Below are 18438 nucleotides of genomic sequence, written 5' to 3' on the forward strand. Positions count from 1 at the left end.
AGGTCTTTGAGCTATGTCCAAAGCAATATTAAGTAACAAAAATGCCCCAACTGGGTACCAAAAAAAAGTTAAACATGACTTATAACATCTAATCATTATTTACTTTTCTTTATTGTGGAAAAAACAGAATAATAATATTCTTTAGTGTGAATAGAAAAAAGAAGTAACTTGCACATCAAGTTTACAAATCTTCCTCCCAATACCATAAAAATCTTTCTGTGCAGAAGCCCTTGGTAGACGGGGCAGATGGGTGGGAGGTCACCAGTCATTATTTGTGCAGGACCCCTCAGAGGAGGCCCTCAGAAAATGCGGTTGATTGAAGGAAGCACAGAGAGGAGAGCTGATTGTCAAATTCTGGAAGTGTATGACATTAGTGTAACAATCTAATGAAGCAAACCACCAAATGAGAGAGAGAGAGAGAGAGAGAGAAAGAGAGAGAGAGAGAGAGAGAGAGAGAGATCTCGTTAAGAAAGAAAAAGGGAGGGAATAGCCATGCCCAATGCCCTGTACACTGTGAGTTCTAAATTCCTGAGTTTAGTGACCAAGAAGAGAGCGAATCAGCCTCCAGCTGGGTACTTTTCCATTATAAATCAACACATTGAATTGCTGGCCCTCTTTTTACCAGCGAGGGGGACCCTCTGGCAATGCCGATAAAATCAGCTGAGGTTCTCAACGTGCAGAGCTAAAGCACAAGCCTACGCCATCAAAATACGACCCGGGCGAGCCGAACCTAACCGGTCTGTTGGCTTCTCTGCGTTTCTGACCTCCTGACTGCAGCACCGAGTGTCCGCTCTAAAGTGGAGGTGACGATTCCCGTTGCCACAACCAGAAAGGTTGGAAACACAGGCTGCAGCTCAAATGAGTTGAAAAGGGCAGTGCACACACGCGCACACACACACACACACACACACACATGCAGGCACACACATGCACACCCCAAGGTAAAGGGCTTTATTTCTTCCATCAGGGGCTACAAGGCCTTCATGGACTGGGAGAAGGGGGAGGGAGACCCGTTCCCTTACTACGTCTATGGCGCAGCCTGCTCGGAGGTGGAAATCGACTGTCTGACAGGAGCTCACAAGGTAATGTAACTTTCTCCGTGTTGCGTTCGCACAAGGACAAAATTGCATTGCACGTTAACAGCCCTGAGCTCTCTGTGTAATACTTGTATACAGTAGGGACAAGATTCTTTCAGTCCCGTGGGAACGTCTAGAGATCCAGCTTTATCCAGGATTTGCACTTAAAAAGAAGTAGTCGAGAGGCATTGCTCATGACAGCCTGAAATGCATTGTTTCTTATTCTAATTCAGACATCAAAATCACTTTCCAAAGTTTTTTGGGGGGAAAGGAGGCGGGTGTTCTGTTTCTAAAGGAAGATCAAGTTATCTAATCTGAAGGAATAGGTAATTTAGCAAATTGTCCTGAGTAAGCATTTTGAAAGCACACAGCAATTGTGATACTGTTTCTTCAGGGTGGGTTACCCCAAGGTGCTAGGACCTCTGAAGAAACAGATTGGGGTTGGGAGAGGAGGGGAGGGCTGTGAAAATAACTTGGTGTTTGCCGTTTCATTGAGTCAAAGCCGTGAATGCCAAAGACCGTCTTCGGCCATTGACAGTCCCCCCACTAGATTTAAAGAGTTAGCAGATGTCTTACCTCCTCTACTGTTGATGGCGTTCACTGCCATCTTAATTAACTAGCAGGAATTTGGGAACCGTTGGGGACCATTTGCATAAAACTTCAAATAATACTTTTAATTCAAGTATTCACACTGAGGTCATTTTAACTTTTGACAGAAAATCAGAACAGACGTTGTCATGGATGCGTGTTGCAGCCTAAATCCAGCCATTGATATCGGGCAGGTAGGTCCTGGCCCACTTAACGGGGTGCCGCTTCCTAGGAGCCACGGTGGGGTAGGTAAAGGCCTTCTGAGGAGCACACAGTATCACAGAGCCCGGCATCTCCCCCTTCAGGTCGAAGGCGCGTTTATTCAGGGCATGGGCCTTTACACCACCGAGGAGCTGAAATATTCCCCGGAAGGTGTCCTGTACTCGCGAGGCCCCGATGAGTACAAAATTCCAAACATCACGGACGTGCCAGAGGAGTTCAATGTCTCCTTGTTGCCGGCATCTCAAACTCCGCTAACCATCTATTCCTCCAAGGTAAGCACCCGAACCTGCCACTGTGCAGGGTGCGGGATCAGGCAGCATGATAAACGAGAGCAGGTGGACAAAATAAAAAATAAATGTCGCCCTAACCGGTGTGGCTCAGTGGATAGAGCGTCGGCCTGCGGACTGAAAGGTCCCGGGTTCGATTCCGGTCAAGGGCATGTACCTTGGTTGCGGGCACATTCCCAGTAGGGGGTGTGCAGGAGGCAGCTGATTGATGTTCCTCTCTCATCGATGTTTCTAGCTCTCTCTCCCTCTCTCTTCCTCTCTGTAAAAAAATCAATAAAATATATATTAAAAGTAAATCAATAAATAAAAAATAAATGTCAAACCTTATCAAGGCCAAATCAAGACAGACTGTTAGAATTTGGAGATGAATCACCTCGAGAAAAGGGAAATTCGGGGAGGATGAATGATCCACCCGATGGCCATCCTGGCCAAGGATTTGATTTATAAAATCCTCTTTCAGGGAGAACTCTAATATTCAGCCAAAAGCTTTGATTGGATAGAATAACATTTTCACTTAACAACCGGAAGACTAACATATTAAATGGGAATGAGGGCACAATGCTACTGAAATCTTAAAAAGCAGCGGCAGCCGAAACCGGTTTGGCTCAGTGGATAGAGCATCGGCCTCCGGACTGAAGGGTCCCAGGTTCAATTCCGGTCGAGGGCATGTACCTTGGTTGGGGGCACATCCCCAGTAGGGGGTGTGCAGGAGGCAGCTGATCAATGTTTCTCTCTCATCGATGTTTCTAGCTCTCTATCCCTCTCCTCTCTCTTCCTCTCTGTAAAAAATTAATAAAATATATATTTTAAAAAAAAAAAAAAAAGCAGCGGCAGCGTGAACAGCACCTGGACCAGGCCTCAGGAAACCTGGGTTCCTGGCCGAGCCCAACTCTCTGTGATATGAGACCAATCACTCACGCAGCTCCGAGGGGCTCAGGGCCTCAGGCCTACCCAGAAACAATCTAAAGCAATGTTTCTCAATGGGGCAGGAAGGGGGGGGGGGTTGCCCCTCAGGGAACATTTGGCAATGCCGTTTCTGGCTGTCACGACTATGGAGGAAGATGCTGCTTCTAGTGGGCAGAGGGCCAGGGATGCTGCTAAACAGCCTTCAATGCACAAGACAGCCGTCCACAGCAAAGAATCATCAGGCCCCAATGTCAGCTGTGTCAGGAAGCCAAGACACCAACCCTCAGCAATTGCTAAAGTCGTGAAATTGCAAGTTAAAATGAAGGTCGGCGTGTGTTTGCATTGCTGTATGCAGGTTACAGGAGAGCCACCCTCGCAGCTGAAACTCCCTTGAGGTTTGAGATGCAGTGTTAAAATTTTCTTTAAACTCTTCTAGGAGACTTCTTATGAGAGGTGGCAAATTAGTACCAAAATCAGTAAGTACACAAGTCCACGTCAATCTGCTGGACTCGCATCATTTCCAGAATAGGTCCCTCTTGCCGCCCAGGAGCTTTCTTGGGACCTGTGGTGCTTGCGGGGGGGGGGGGGGGGGGGGGGGGCGGGGGCAATTTTGAAAGGAAGGCCAATCAACAGGCCTGTGATTCTCTTTGGGCTGGAAATCGTCATCAAAAAGGATGCTCAGAGCCCACAGAGAGCAGCTCTCAGGGCAAGCAGGACCCTGGGGTTCCTGTGGTTGTGGCCAGCCCCCCGCAGGCAGACCTGCAGGGCAGGTTTGCACATGTGCCGGGAAGTGTGCTAAGAGCGGGGACCCACCAGGTACCAGGTGCTGTGCTTTTGTGCTACCTGAATGTCACAACACCCTGTAAGCTAGGTGTCAGTGCCTGCATCTCACTGGTAAAGGGAAAGGGACTCAGAGAGATCATCTCACCCAGAGAAACACAGGGAGTGAGGGCCAGGATTCAGATTCAGGTTCTCTAGCTCAGGGGTTGCAAATGGGGGCCATTGGCCAAATCTAGCCTGCAAATGTGTTTGCTTAGTCCTACACAGTGCTTTTTAAAGTCATGAAATTTTATTTATTTTTTTAATATATTTTTATTGATTTCAGAGAGGAAGGGGGAGAGAGAGAGAGAAACATCAATGATGATTGGCTGCCTCCTGCACACCCTACACAGGGCATCGAGCTCGCAACCCGGGCATGTGCTCTGATCGGGAATCTAACCGTGACCTCCCAGTTCATGGGTCGACACTTAACCACTGAACCACACTGGCTGGACAAGTCAGGGAATTTTACATGAAAATACAAATACCTAAATTCTCTTGAAAAATTGGATGATCTGATCGTTTGGGCTACATTTCTGGAAGGCAGCCATTAGCTAGAACTGAAGAACAGCTGCCTTTTAGACAGGACATGGGTGTCTCTATTTCCCCATAATCCCCCCTGACTTCTATCTACGTATAGTTCAGTGTAGAAGCTTCTAAAATAAATGTGCTCTCTTGCAGGGCCTGGGGGAGTCCGGGATGTTCCTGGGGTCGTCTGTATTCTTTGCCATCACTGATGCTGTGGCCGCCGCACGCAGAGAGAGAGACATAGCCGACGACTTCACAGTGAAGAGCCCAGCAACCCCGGAATGGGTCCGGATGGCCTGTGCAGACCGGTTCACAGAGATGGTAGGAGCGGTCGTTTACTTTCCTGATAGGGCACTTTTCCTTTCCTCCTTCTCACACCTCTTAGGTAAACGTGTAATCTAATCTGTATCTGACCGAATTATAAGATGAAAGTGAAAATCAGTCACAATCCCACTAACCAGAAATCACCATCTCACACACACACACACACACACACACACACACACACACACACATGTTCAACCATCTTTCTTTTGGATAAATTATTTACACACGGATACACAATCTTACACTGCTCTAGGATCTGTCACCAGTCTGACCACCCTCCCTCCACCCATCTTTTAATTCATCTATGTTTACATGTAAAATAGACCTTATTTATACAAAATCAGGGCATCCCTGGCATGAATATGTGAATAGGTCTGAACAGTGTAATTGGAAGTGACTCGGCGAGCCTTCACTCCCACCTGGATTGAGAAGATACTTTTTCCCATGAAAGATCACTCAAAAAGTAGTTGTTTAAACCCAAAAAGAAAATAACTGACCCAACGCATGTATCCCACAAACTCCTCATCTTTATTTACAGCCGCTGGCATAGGTTTTGGAGACAAGGGCAGGGCCAAATGTCTAGCTTCGCAATGACAAGCCCCTTGTTACTGAGGCTGCTTAGACCATGTCGAGCGCGACCATTTACCCCTCATCTTATCCTGACCCGCAATATTCCTCGCAGTCCACTGACCTCGTATTTATTTGAAACAATGAGAATATTAATCCTTCAAGTCCTTGAAGAGCCTTCGGAGGTTCAAGAGTGCCTCTACTCTGGCCTCCAGACCCCACCCTCGGCTGGACACCAGCAAGAGGGTGACCAGAAGCCGCCTTAAGTGGGTCTCCTGAGGGAGGCAGAAAGGAAGCCCTAACTGTTGTTTTTATTTATAGAGAGAGAGAGACTTAGAGAGGAAGGGAGAGGAAGAGAGAGATAGAAACATCAATGATGAGAGAGAATCATTGATGGGCTGCCTCCTGCACGCCCCCTACTGGGGATGGAGTCCTCAACCTGGGTATGTGCCCCGACTGGGAATCGAACCCTGACCTCCTGGTTCATAGGTCGACGCTCAACCCCTGAGCAACACTGGCTGGGCTGACTCTTGGTTTAACAAAGGACCAGAAACACACAAAATACAGATGCTTCTGCTACTTCCTGTCACGGGAAATGGCAATACTCCATCCAGGTAGTAACACAAACCAGAAACCTAGGAGCTGGCCTGACATTTCTCCCTTTCTCTCTCAGTAGCCAGTCCTTCACCATGTCCTGCTCATTTCAACCCCTAGCAACCTCCTGCATCACTCTGTTCCTGCATCCAACCACTCTTAAACAAACGTTGGTTGAGTAACGAATAGGTGCCAGGCATGCTGGGTGCTGGGAATGAAAGAGATCTGTCTCTGCTTACTCTCTAGAGACTCTTAAGTCCAACCCCCATCTCTCTAGTCAGGGTCAGAGCAGCCTCCTAACAGTCTCCCGACACCCACGGCAGCCAGAGGTTTGTGGTGTGACAGATATGATCATGTCACTCCAGCCACACCTGAAGTGAAAAGGTCCCCATTGCTCTTGGGTTAAAGTTAAAACCATTTTATTTTCCCTGCCACGTCCAGAAACCTGTAAAATCCAGTGTGGCAGACCCCTGCCCCTCACCTCTCCAGCCACACATGGTCCCCACCCTGCCTTCTCTCGCCTCCCAGCCACACTCACCTCTTCAATCTGTTCCTTGTATCAAGGACAGAGGCCTCTGCCATGCTCCTCCCTCTGCTGGGAACCATCTTCTTCATTTTTTCATTTTTTTTAAAAATATTTTTTTATTGGTTTCAGAGTGGAAGGGAGAAGGAGAGAGAGAGAGAGAAACATAAATGATGAGAGAGAATCATTGATCGGCTGCTTCCTGCACGCCCCCTGTTGGGGATCGAGCCCGAAACCCAGGCATGTGCCCTTGACCGGAGTTGAACCCAGGACCCTTCAGTCTGCAGGCCAACACTCTATCCACTGAGCCAAACCAGCCAGGGCTGGGAACCATCTTCTTTCGTTTCCTCACCTCGCTAACCCCTACTCACCTTTCATATTTTAATCATACTCAAGAAATGAATTGGGTACTTTGTGCTGGCATAGTGTGAGGTAGCAGGAGTGTCCTGGTGAACCGGACGCAGGTCCCAGCTCTCAAGGAGTTAACGGTGAAGCAGAGGAGAAAGTCAAACACTGCTGACAGTTGTAAGTGCTCGGCTGACTCCGGGTTATCCCTGTGCGTCAATGGAGCAAACTTTTCTAACTGAGCCCTAACCGTTTCTTAAAGTCAAAACAGTTACGGGTGTGGCTCCAACTTTAATCATTCATCGTGTAATCATTCATTCCTCTAACACCTGTTCAGCCCCTTCCATGTGCACCACTGGGGAACTAAAGAAACAGTGAACCAGCCAATCTTCGCCCGCAGGGAGTTTACCTTTTACTGGGGAAACCAGACAGTAAACAAACACAATATAATGTCGGGTGAGGCAAAATAGAGGAGTAAGGGGCTAGAATGCCTGGAGAGAGTTATTATGGAATATTTTTATAGAGGTTATTGGGAAGTTTTCTCTGGGTGTTCACACTGAAGCTGAGGCCTCAATGAAGAGAAGGGGCAAACACAGAGCTGGTGATGGCGTGTTCAAGGCAGAGAACAGCTAGTGCAAAGGCCCTGGGGCAGTTGTAATGGATTTAAAGTCGGCTGGGACTGAGTAGCCCTCAAAAATAAAACATCTTCTTAAGCCTCTGATCTTGCTTCTCAGATGGAAAAACGTGTAGCTGAAAGGCTCTAATTGTTCTCTCTCACTGGCAGAGAGATAAAAGAAACCGAAATCTGTGGCTGCACCCCTTATCTTCACATCAGCAGGGTGAAACCTGGACAGTCCTTCCAGTCCACAGATTTCCTGGCATCTCCCCTCTGTCACCATCCAGCTCTGTTCTCCAGATCTTTAGAAATTATGTTCGCTCACACAGCAGGCCTCCTGACGTTCTTACAGCCTGGCCCCCTTACCGACCGGTCTCCTTAAGGCATCTTGGAACACATCTGAGCCTGCATCAGAATTTACATTTGACCTAGCTACAACATGGTTCATAAGTTGAAATATATAATGATTCTCACTGCCATACAATATTGTGCTATACCCCCAAAAAAAGTTTTAAAGAAAGATAGACATTAACATGCTTTGCATTTGGCCTTTGAATGCTGTTGTCAAAACACTGTTTGATCTGCCCAGCCAGGGTGGCTCAGTGGTTGAGTGTTGACCTAGGAACCGGGAGGTCACGGTTCAATTCCCAGTCAGGGCACACGCCTGGGTTGTGAGCTCGATCCCCAGGAGGCAGCCGATCAAGGATTCTCTCTCATCATTCAAGTCTCTCTCTCTCTCTCTCTCTTTCTCCCTCCCTCCCTCCCTCCCTCCCTTCATCTCTGAAATCAATAAAAATACAATTTTTAAAAAACACAGCTTGTTCTGATAGGTGAGAAGATGAGAGGGTCAGAATGTCTGTGACTAGAACATGAGCACTGGAAAGTCCTCTTTTAATAAGCTCCTTATGACCGCAAGGTAAATAACAGCCTATTCCTTAAATAGAAATGACTGTTGGACAGTACTTTTCCTCTTGGATTAACTAACATACGCATTTAAATGCACGTAAAAGCCCTGTGTAAATACAAGTCACTGTACATATTAGAGGTAAGGTCTCCATCAAGTGCTCCTCCCTGTCAATGACCTTCTTCCACATGCGCCCTCCCCAAGGCGTGAGGAGTGTCCACATTCCACCAGGTGGACCTGGCCAGGGCAGAAAACATAGCTCAAGACGAGCAGCCACATTTTCATGGATACTTAGCTTCAAGCTTCAGCAAAGAGCAGACGTTAGTAAGAAGGCCGGAGCATTTTTTCTTAAAAGTGCCACCTGTTTACTTCGGTACCGGCAGCGCTTCCTGCCAGATGTGGATGATGCTGACCCGGGGCAGGCAGCCTGCTCCCTGTGCTCCCCCTGCCCCATGCACAGCAGCCCCCCCGCCCCCCCCATGAACAGCCGCCACCCCCCGCCCCCCCCGCCCCTCCCGCCCCATGCACAGCTGCCCCCCCCTGCCCCATGCACAGCCACACACCCCTCCGCCCCATGCACAGCCGCCCCCCCTCGCCCCCCCAGGCACAGCCTCGCATTCTCTGAGGGAGAGGTGAGCAGCCTGTCCCACGGGACTGCGTCCCATTTCCTGTGGTTCTGGGACCAACCCCAACGCACGTGGAAAGGCACAGTCTCCGGGCTGCTCTGCTGAGAGCTACGGCACGGGTGACGGGCAGGGCCTGCCAGCGGCACAAACACGCCGGCCACGTGGACTCCGGGAGACGAATGACTCAGGGGCCACTCAGCAGAGACACCCACGGTGCCTCCCTTCCTGGGCGTGCTGCGCCCACGCCCGATCCGGTGCGACGTCCAGTGCGATGTGCACACTCACTCACACACACACACACACACACACACACTCACTCACACACACACTCACTCACACACTCACTCACACACTCACACACACTCACTCACACACACACTCACTCACACACACACTCACACACACACTCACTCACACACACACACACTCACACACTCACACACTCACACACACTCACACACTCACACACTCACACACACACACACACTCACACACACACTCACACACACACTCACACACACACACACTCACACACTCACACACACACTCTCACACACACACACTCACACACACACACACACACACTCACACACACTCACACACACACACACACACACACACGCTCTTTGCACTCTCCCCCTTCCTCTCACGCTGTCTTGGAGGAGGTCACTGGTGCTCTAACTGGCTGTGAAACTGGGGCCCCGTGGAGCATGCCTGTCCCAGGAGGCAGGGACTGACTCTGTTCGCCTCCATGCTCGGATCCAACTCTTCCCTGCAGGGGCCTTTCTTACCAGATACTTACAAGTGGGTGGCTTATCAGATACTGTCATTAAATGTATATGTTTGTGTCTAAAAACTGTCCCACCTGGTCCCTGGAAGGTTACTCCGTTAGGCAGAGAATCAGAAGAAGAGCAGAGAGGAGGGAAGCACTGGGAAGCAGGCAAAGCTGAGTTCCCTCCGATTCAGAGAGGGAGTGAGTAAGGCAGAAGGCGGGACAGAAAGAGGTCTTATCTCGGAGGGAACAGGGTCACAGGCACTGCTTTAACTCAGGCATCTCAGCTCTCCCTTTCCTGACGTTTACTCTCTCTGATCACTCCATGGCCTCGCCTATAAAATGGCGGGAGAGGTGTGTGGAGAGAATAATTATAACGACTTCACAGGGTTGTTGTAAGGTTTAAGTAAGATAATATGTGAAAAGCATTTAGCAGTTGACCATACATAAGAAGTGGTCAATATACGTTGATGATGCTGCTGCTGATGATGCTGATGCTGATGATGGAGTCTGAAGTCCCCAAGAGCACCATCAGTTTCAGAGACCTGCTAGATGGACTCACAGAACTTCGGATGCTGCTCTAGTCCTGGTTTTGGTTTCTTCCAGTGAGAGGATGCAGATTAGCGCCAGCCAAGGGGAAGGCAGATAGGGGAGACCGTGGGAGCTTCCAGCCTCTCCCAGGGGAGCTACACAGACAGCACTGCTCTCTCCCAGCAACAAGGTGGGAGAAGGGACACAAAGTGTCGACAACCTGGGATGCTCACCTGAGATGTGGCATTCTGGGTTCTTCCTAGGGAGCAGTGACATAGCATAGGTCACCTGCATCGCTGACCTGAGTTACTCAGTGTCCAGCCCTTCCAGAGGTCAGGTGATACCCCACGGCCCGACGCCTCGGGTAAGCAAAGACACTCTAATCAGGCAGATCCTTCAAGGGTTTGTGTAGGTGTTATCTCCCAGGAGCTGGTCAAGGGCTCTCTCTTTGGAATGTGCAAAGGTTGGCAACCCAAGCCTGCTGAGTTAATCCTTCACTACACGATAATAACGATGAAGATGAGGAGGAGGAATTGTGGATTGATGGCAGCTACCACTGACACTAGGCCTTGACACCAACGAGACCGGATACAGACACATCTCAGAAGCTGAGATTTAACTAAGAGTGGACTCCGTCTTGATGGCCATTGTGAACATATTGCCTTCATTCTAGTTATCAAGAACCAACCATGCCGAAACCGGTTTGGCTCAGTGGATAGAGCATCAGCCTTCGGACTGAAGGGTCCCGGGTTCGATTCCGGTCAAGGGCATATACCTTGGTTGCGGGCACATCCCCAGTGGGAGGTGTGCAGGAGGCAGCTGATCGATGTTTCTCTCTCATCGATGTTTCTAGCTCTCTATCCCTCTCCCTTCCTCTCTGTGAAATATCAATGGAATATATTTTTTAAAAAAATAAAAAGAACCAACCAGGGAGGAGGAGGAGGAGGGAGGAAGGGGTCGATGGCACCAAGCAAGAGAGAAGATAAGGGGCAAGGTCGCCGAAGGCCAAGAAAGAGCAGCTTAAGTCCCAGGTCTGGGTCTCTGAAACCAAAAAGAAAAAGGAAGTTATGTCCTCATTCAAGGAGCTAGGGAGGAAGTAAGACCCAAGAAGGCCGAGGTAGCAAGATCATGAGTATTGATCTGGGTCCCAAAGCAAAGCGGACTCCCGGAACCCAGGTCTGGTGGAAAGAACAGGAAGCAGGTTTTGGAAGAGACTAAACATTGCCATCACCTTTAGCAGGAGAGTTGACCTGAATCGACCTCAGACTAGACTGCGGAGCTTTGTCCAGCGTCCAGCCTGCCCAGCGCAAGTGGAACGAGCTGATTGTAGATAAGATACCCATCATAGCAGCTAAGCAGAGAATCGGGGACGTCTCTTTGAGAAGGGCAAACCTAGCCCTCCATTTATATTTCATTACAGGTTAAGAGCAAACAGTAAGAATAGAATTTGTTACGTTATCCTGATAGGAGTGGGGTGGTTGTTTTGGTTTTTTGTTTGTTTTGTGGGTGTGTGGGGGTTTTTTTAACTTCTTTTTGTACTTTTGTTAAATAAATATTAGGAGAAAAGCTTTTTGGAACCCTCATAACTTTTCATTATTTATAGGAGGCTTGTGGTTTTACACCTGTGTAACTAAAAGTCAACTCTTTGGACCAAAAAAAAAAAAAAATGTAACAACAGCAGAGGCAAGGAATGTAATTTCTGCTTTTTTGGCTAAACTTAAGGGAGAGCATTCCCAGCAGAGGAAACAGGAATTGAGGACCACAAGAAGGAAGGACTCACAAGTCAGGTTCTTGGGGCTTGAAGGCCAGGGTAGGGAAATGTGCCTGGGTTTTCACTGGCAAGGGTTCTGGACAGAAACCATCTGGCTGGAGGTACAGACGGAGCTGCTCTCAAATCATGGCACAGGCGTCCTGGTCCCTAGGCTCCAACACAAACAACTCTCAGCCCATCCTCTCCTCTTCCCACCCTCCCTAACCCCGCAAATGTGTTCATAGGATATGTAATTCTCTGGGAGATTCACATCTTGGAAGCAAAAAGGAGCGCTAACTAATACAGAGTGCCTTACTTCGCAACGCCAAGTGCAGCAGATAGCACAATGCCAGACCCCACTGTCTCTTCAGAGTTGACCCTAGAGAGGAAGGGTATTCCCCAGGAAAATCCTGCCTCCTCCCCTCAGAAAAATGTCCCCAACCCTACAGATTTGATATGATTTTCCTGGTGAAATATTGCAATGGTATTATGATAATTAAGTTTCGAATTTGCTTTCTTTCTTAGATCCCAAGAGATGACCCTAAGACATTTAGACCTTGGTCTATCCCTATAGCATAACACTGCTGTCATTTCTCTAAAAGGTAAGATCAATAAGCTGAAAGATAATTGCTCAGAAAGAAAAACTGATCCAGTCCTTTGTGTTGTATGGAAATTTATGATGACACAAGTGTGTAAGTCAAGCTTCTTTTTTTTTATGTGTTTAAAATATGTTTTTATTGATTTCAGAGCGAGGAAAGGAGAGGGAGAGAGAGAGAAGCATTGATTTGTTGTTCCATTGATTTATGCATCCATTGGTTGATATTTGTACTAGTGTATGCCCTGACTGGGGATAGGACCTGCCAACGTGCTGTATCGGGACCATGCTCCAACCAACGGAACTGCCCGGCCAGGGCTCCTTCAGCTTCTTATTTTATAAAGGAAGATGTGGGGGCTACAGGAGAATAAATAACTACTTCGATGTATTTATTCATAGCCATAAAGCTTACCAGTCCAATTTTTCAACCATTTATTGTTCTCTCACACAAAGTCGAGGGATTTACACCGTTTTATAATTATTCTCTTTTCTTTTTCTTTTTTTTTTTTCAGGTGCTTCAGTTTTCTACAAATGAGAAGATGCCTTGTGAATCCTAACGGGACTCTACACTGATATTCTTATACTGATGGGAAGAAGAAAAAAATGACACAAAACTTAGAAACATTATTCAAGTCTGATTACCTTAACAAGATGAATCGTTATTTACAAATCATTAGCTTAGACTTTCTAGCCTGCAGGCCACCAGACCTCCACAGCAATCGAGTTTAATGCCAAGTTGTTTCTGACAATATCATGTCACTATTGCTGTAAAAGCAACTTTTTCCTTTGTGTCCATCCAGGATAATCGGACTGTAATACAGGCTACAATCCTAGAATGAAAGACACTTCTCAGTAGATATGCTTGTGATTACTTGTCCTGGGGATGTGTTTGATTCAGTGGCCACAGGTAGGGACACCACAGAGTTCTACAAGGCTTGATTTTATTTTGTTTTTACTGGGGATTAGCTATGGGTCTGTGTACGTGCATTTGACAACAAAGCCGTTGTGTTTTCCTCATTGTAGATGAGCTATTCAACTGCTTGATATTCTTTTGGAATTTGGAGGGCAAAAGCATTGTAAAAATCATTTTTAATGTGGTATCATAAAATCCTCTTACTTCTTAAATCTGTTTATAAAAAAACACCTGATCTGGTATTAGAGTTTCAGAAAAACTTCATTGCTCAATTTCCCATATATTGAAGTGGGTAACACAGAGCAAAAAAATTCTAAATTGTAATCACTCCTATGCTGAAGATGAAAACATGCAGGGTCCACCAAATTTTATTCCTCAGTTTTAGAGGCCTTCAGAGAAGGAGAAACCAGCAAATTAATTATTCCGTATTTGACCAGAACGTCAGGGAGCAAACTGACACTGTCAACCAGAATTCATAGGATCAGGCTCACCAAGCCTCCCACTACAGTGACTCCTTGAAGTGAATGAAGGATAGGCCGAGCTGAGAGTGTGTGGTGATTGGTGAGAGAAGGTAAACATTAGACATGCCTTACGGCCTGGAGGAGGTTGAAGGTCATGCCTTATAGCCTGGAGGAGGTTGAAGATCACGGGAGGCGCACTGGGCCCATGTGATTGAAGGGACTGGGATACAGCTGTTCACAGGCCCGCTCGCTGACTTTGGAGGCTCTACGAGGACACAGGAGTCCAAAGGAGAAAGTGGGGCAGGAGCACAAAGAGAAAGGAGGCAGGAGCAGAGGGGTCATGGACAGGACAAAGTTTACAAACGGTTTTTGAACACATGAGCAGAAGAGTTGGGGAACTTAGTGGGAGCAGTCAGGGTGAAATAAGTTGAAATAAAAAGATGTTTTAGCCTGGCCGTGGTGGCTCAGTTGGTTGAGCATCATCCCATGCACCCAAGTTCACTGGTTTTATTCCCGGCCAGGGCACATACCTCCAATTTATGGGTTCGATCCCCGGTCGGGGCATGTAGGAGGCAATCGGTGTTTATCTCTCATTCCCTCTTTCTCTAAAATAAATAAAAACATATTTTAAAAAGATTTCTTTCTCTTTTTTTTAATCTTTATTGTTCAGATTATTACAGTTATTCTTCTTTTTCCCCCCATAGCTCCCCTCCACCCCACCCCATGCCCTTACCCCCCCACCACTGTCCTGATCAATAGGTGTATGATTTTTGTCCAGTCTCTTCCCACACCCCCAACACCCCTTTCCCCCTGAGGATTGTCAGTCCACTCCCTCTCTATGCCCCTGATTCTATTATATTCACCAGTTTATTCTGTTCATCAGATTTTTTATTCACTTGATTTTTAGATTCACTTGTTGATAGATATGTATTTGTTGTTCATAACTTTTATCTTTACCTTTTTCTTCTTCTTCCTCTTCTTAAAGAATACCTTTCAGCATTTCATATAATACTGGTTTGGTGGTGATGAAATCCTTTAGCTTTTTCTTATCTGTGAAGCTCTTTATCTGACCTTCAATTCTGAATGATAGCTTTGCTGGGTAGAGTAATCTTCATTGTAGGTTCTTGCTATTCATCACTTTGAATATTTCTTGCCACTCCCGTCTGGCCTGCATAGTTTCTGTTGAGAAATCAGCTGACAATCATATGGGTGCTCCCTTGTAGGTAACTAACTGTTTTTCTCTTGCTGCTTTTAATATCCTCTGTTTGTCTTTTGCTCTTGGCATTTTAATTATGATGTGTCTTGGTGTGGTCCTCTTTGGATTCCTTTTGTTTGGGGTTCTCTGCACTTCCTGGACTTGTAAGTCTATTTTTTTCACCAGGTGGGGGAAGTTTTCTGTCATTATTTCTTCAAATAGGTTTTCAGTATCTTGCTCTCTCTCTTCTTCTGGCACCCCCATAATTCGGATGTTGGTACGCTTGAAGTTGTCCCAGAGGCTCCTTACACTATCTTCATATTTTTGGATTCTTCTTGCTTTTTGCTTTTCCATTTGGCTGTTTTTTGCTTCTTTGTATTTCAGATCTTTGACTTGATTCTTGCAATCCTCTAGTCTGCTGTTGGATCTCTGTATATTATTTTTTATTTCAGTCAGTGTATGCTTAATTTCTAGTTGGTCCTTTTTCATATCCTCAAGGGTCTCACTAAATTTATCAGCCTTTTCTAGAAAATTCTTGAAAAACCTTATAAACGTGGTTTTGAACTCTATATCCAGTAGTTTGCTTTCCTCCATTTCTTTCATTTGTGACCTGTTTGTCACCGAATTTTGGCTGCTTCCCTGAGTGATAGAGTGGCTTTGTGTGCTAGGTGTCCTATTGGGCCCAGTGGCTCAGCATCCCCAAATACCTGAGGTGGACACTCTTGGTGCACCCCTTTGTGGGCTGTGTGCACAGTCTTGTTGTAGTTAAGCCTTGATTGTTGTTGGTATCACTGGGAGGAATTGACCTTCAGGTCAATTGGCTGTGAGGATCAGCTGTGTCTATGATGGGAGAACATCTGTGCTGGAGACACCCTTATGAGGCAAGACTTGCTTCAGTGGGGCTTTGGTGCTCACTGAGTCTGCCCCCCTGAGTGTGTCCCTTACAGATCTGAGGAGTTGTAATCTGGATGGTCCCACTCTGACCCCTGGGTACATTGGTTCTTGGATCTTTAAGGAGGTGCTAATTTAGCCTCTGCCTGAGGCCACCCAGCAGGAGATACAGAGAGATCTGCAGATTCCTCTTCTTTGTTTGGGTTTTGGAGGTGCCCAGATTGGGCCCAGCTGTGAAGCAATGCAAGTTGCTGTGGGGCCTTGGGCCTTCTTTTGGATGTTCTGGGTCTCTCTGACTCAGCTGCAGTTTGTAAGTTTAGATTTCAAAGGACCAGGCCATTCATATGCAAAAGCCTCTGCACACAGCTTGGATGGGGCAGTCTCAGGGCTGAGCAACCAGCAATGGCTTCCCATCAGCCCTGCCCTAAGAGGCCCCCCAGGTCTCAGTGTCCCTCGGTAATCGCTGCAAGCACCTCTGAGAGAAAGCCGCCCTCGAGTTCCACCCGCTGCCAGACAGTCCAGTTGCTCCTTTTATGAGTCTTGCCCAGAACTGGAGTTCAGAGCAATCAGGAGCTTGTGTCTCCCTGCGGATTGAAAAAGCCAGCCACGTACTCAGTTGCCAGCTCGCGCCTCTGTAACCCTGCACTTTACTTCCGCAGCTCCTCTGAGTCTCAGTGTGCTTTTCTCTTCCCTTCCAGTTGTAGAATTTCCACTCAGCCAGCCTTCCTGTGGTTCTGGATGATGTCCATTTTGTCTTTTAATTGTAGTTTTGAAGTGGTTGTGCCAGGCAGCAAGTTCAGGTGTTTACCTATGCCGCTATCTTGGTTTCTCCTCCAAGATTTCTTTCCTTTTTTAAAGATGTTTTAAAAGCGTAAGTGAAGCCTGGGCCAGCGTGCTCAGTGGGTTGGAACACTTTGGCCCACACAGCTACTACAGAGCGAGCGAGCACAGGAGGGAACGCGCAATCAAAGGCACACTACCAGGACAGCTCTTTGTTACGATCTGGTTCTACTTTGGACTTGGGAGAGAGCAGGCTTTCTTTCAGACTAACCAATCTCTTTCCTAATCTCCTGTGGGCTTGTGTTGCATCCTCCTCCATCCCCTCCAATCTTTCCCCCAGCTTTTCCAGGCTAGACTCCACCCCTTTAAGTTGCCACATGCACCAGCAAAGGAATTGCCACTGCTGTTTTTATTCCTCCCTTGGTAATCACAGCTAATGACTGGTAGCTGATTCTTCCTGCCCACTTCCGGAATAAAGTCCCCTGGGTGGAGAATGCACCGTCCCCTGGAAAGCCTGTGAATGCATGGCTTCCTAGTGAATCAGGTTTAATGCCCAATTCCATTTGCTCCCTTCTTAACTACCTACTTATGCTAACAGTACATGCACATGTGTGTACGAGTGTGTGTGTGTGTGTATACACATATATATATGTGTATACACACACACACACACACACACACACACACACACATATATATATATGATATTTAAGCCAGGTTCATAGGTGTTCTACAATCCTTTATCCAAAACATAGGAATATAAATACTTTTCCCAGATCATTTTCCAAGGGAAGCAATGTGCTTTTCAAAATAGATCCTTGAGCCCTAGCCGGTTTGGCTCAGTGGATAGAGCGTCGGCCTGCGGACTGAAGGATCCCAGGTTCGATTCCGGTCAAGGGCATGTACCTCTGTTGAGGGGACATCCCCAGTGGGGGGTGTGCAGGAGGCAGCTGATTGGATGTTTCTCTCTCATCGATGTTTCTAACTCTCTATCCCTCTCCCTTCCTCTCTGTAAAAAATCAATAAAATATATTAAAAACAACAACAACAAACAAACAAAAAAACAAAATAGATCCTTGGCATCTTCCTAGTTACTGGAATAAAGACCTATTGCTACTTGCCCTTGAAAAGGAAACATTTATCTATTTCCACCACCAAAGTTAAAAATAGTAACAAGTTCACATGCAGCACCTAGCACCTTTCATCTAAATAGGTTAAAATTTGCCTGGCCAGCGTGGCTCAGTGGTTGAGCATCGACCTATGAAACAGGAGGTCACGGTTCGATTCCCAGTCAGGGCACATGCCCGAGTTGTTTGCGGGCTCAATCCCCAGTGTGGGGCATGCAGGAGGCAGCCAATCAGTGATTCTCATCATTGATGTTTCAATCTCTCTCCCTTCCTCTCTGAAATCAATAAATATATATATTTTAAAAAGCAAATAAGTAGGTTGAAATTTTACATCCAGAAGTTCCATGGGGAACTTGCAGCAATGGCAAAGTGAAGAGGTCAGCAAATCTGTCTCCAAAAATACTATAAAACTGGGCAAGTGTCCCAAACTACTATTCCAGGGCTCCAAAAATCAAGCAAAAGCCAACGACAAATAGAAAAGTGCTTACTTATGAA

At 46.9% G+C, this 18438-nt stretch overlaps 1 protein-coding gene across 1 annotated transcript in view; it reads left to right on the forward strand.

The window, feature by feature from the left end:
- LOC308248109 (aldehyde oxidase 2) overlaps window positions 1-12560 on the forward strand; it is a gene marked incomplete at its 3' end in the record, with an annotated part of 67307 nt that extends 54747 nt beyond the window's left edge. Inside the window, exons 31-35 of the mRNA XM_080668114.1 lie at window positions 968-1082; window positions 1793-1858; window positions 1970-2158; window positions 4580-4747; window positions 12507-12560. Of these exons, the coding sequence (XP_080524240.1) occupies window positions 968-1082; window positions 1793-1858; window positions 1970-2158; window positions 4580-4747; window positions 12507-12560 (592 nt within the window). The remainder of the gene's footprint in view (window positions 1-967; window positions 1083-1792; window positions 1859-1969; window positions 2159-4579; window positions 4748-12506) is intronic.
- Between the last annotated feature and the right edge of the window lie 5878 nt (window positions 12561-18438).

The sequence above is a fragment of the Plecotus auritus genome (genome assembly GCF_963455305.1).
Source record: "Plecotus auritus genome assembly, chromosome: 5".
NCBI classification, from domain to species: domain Eukaryota; kingdom Metazoa; phylum Chordata; class Mammalia; order Chiroptera; family Vespertilionidae; genus Plecotus; species Plecotus auritus.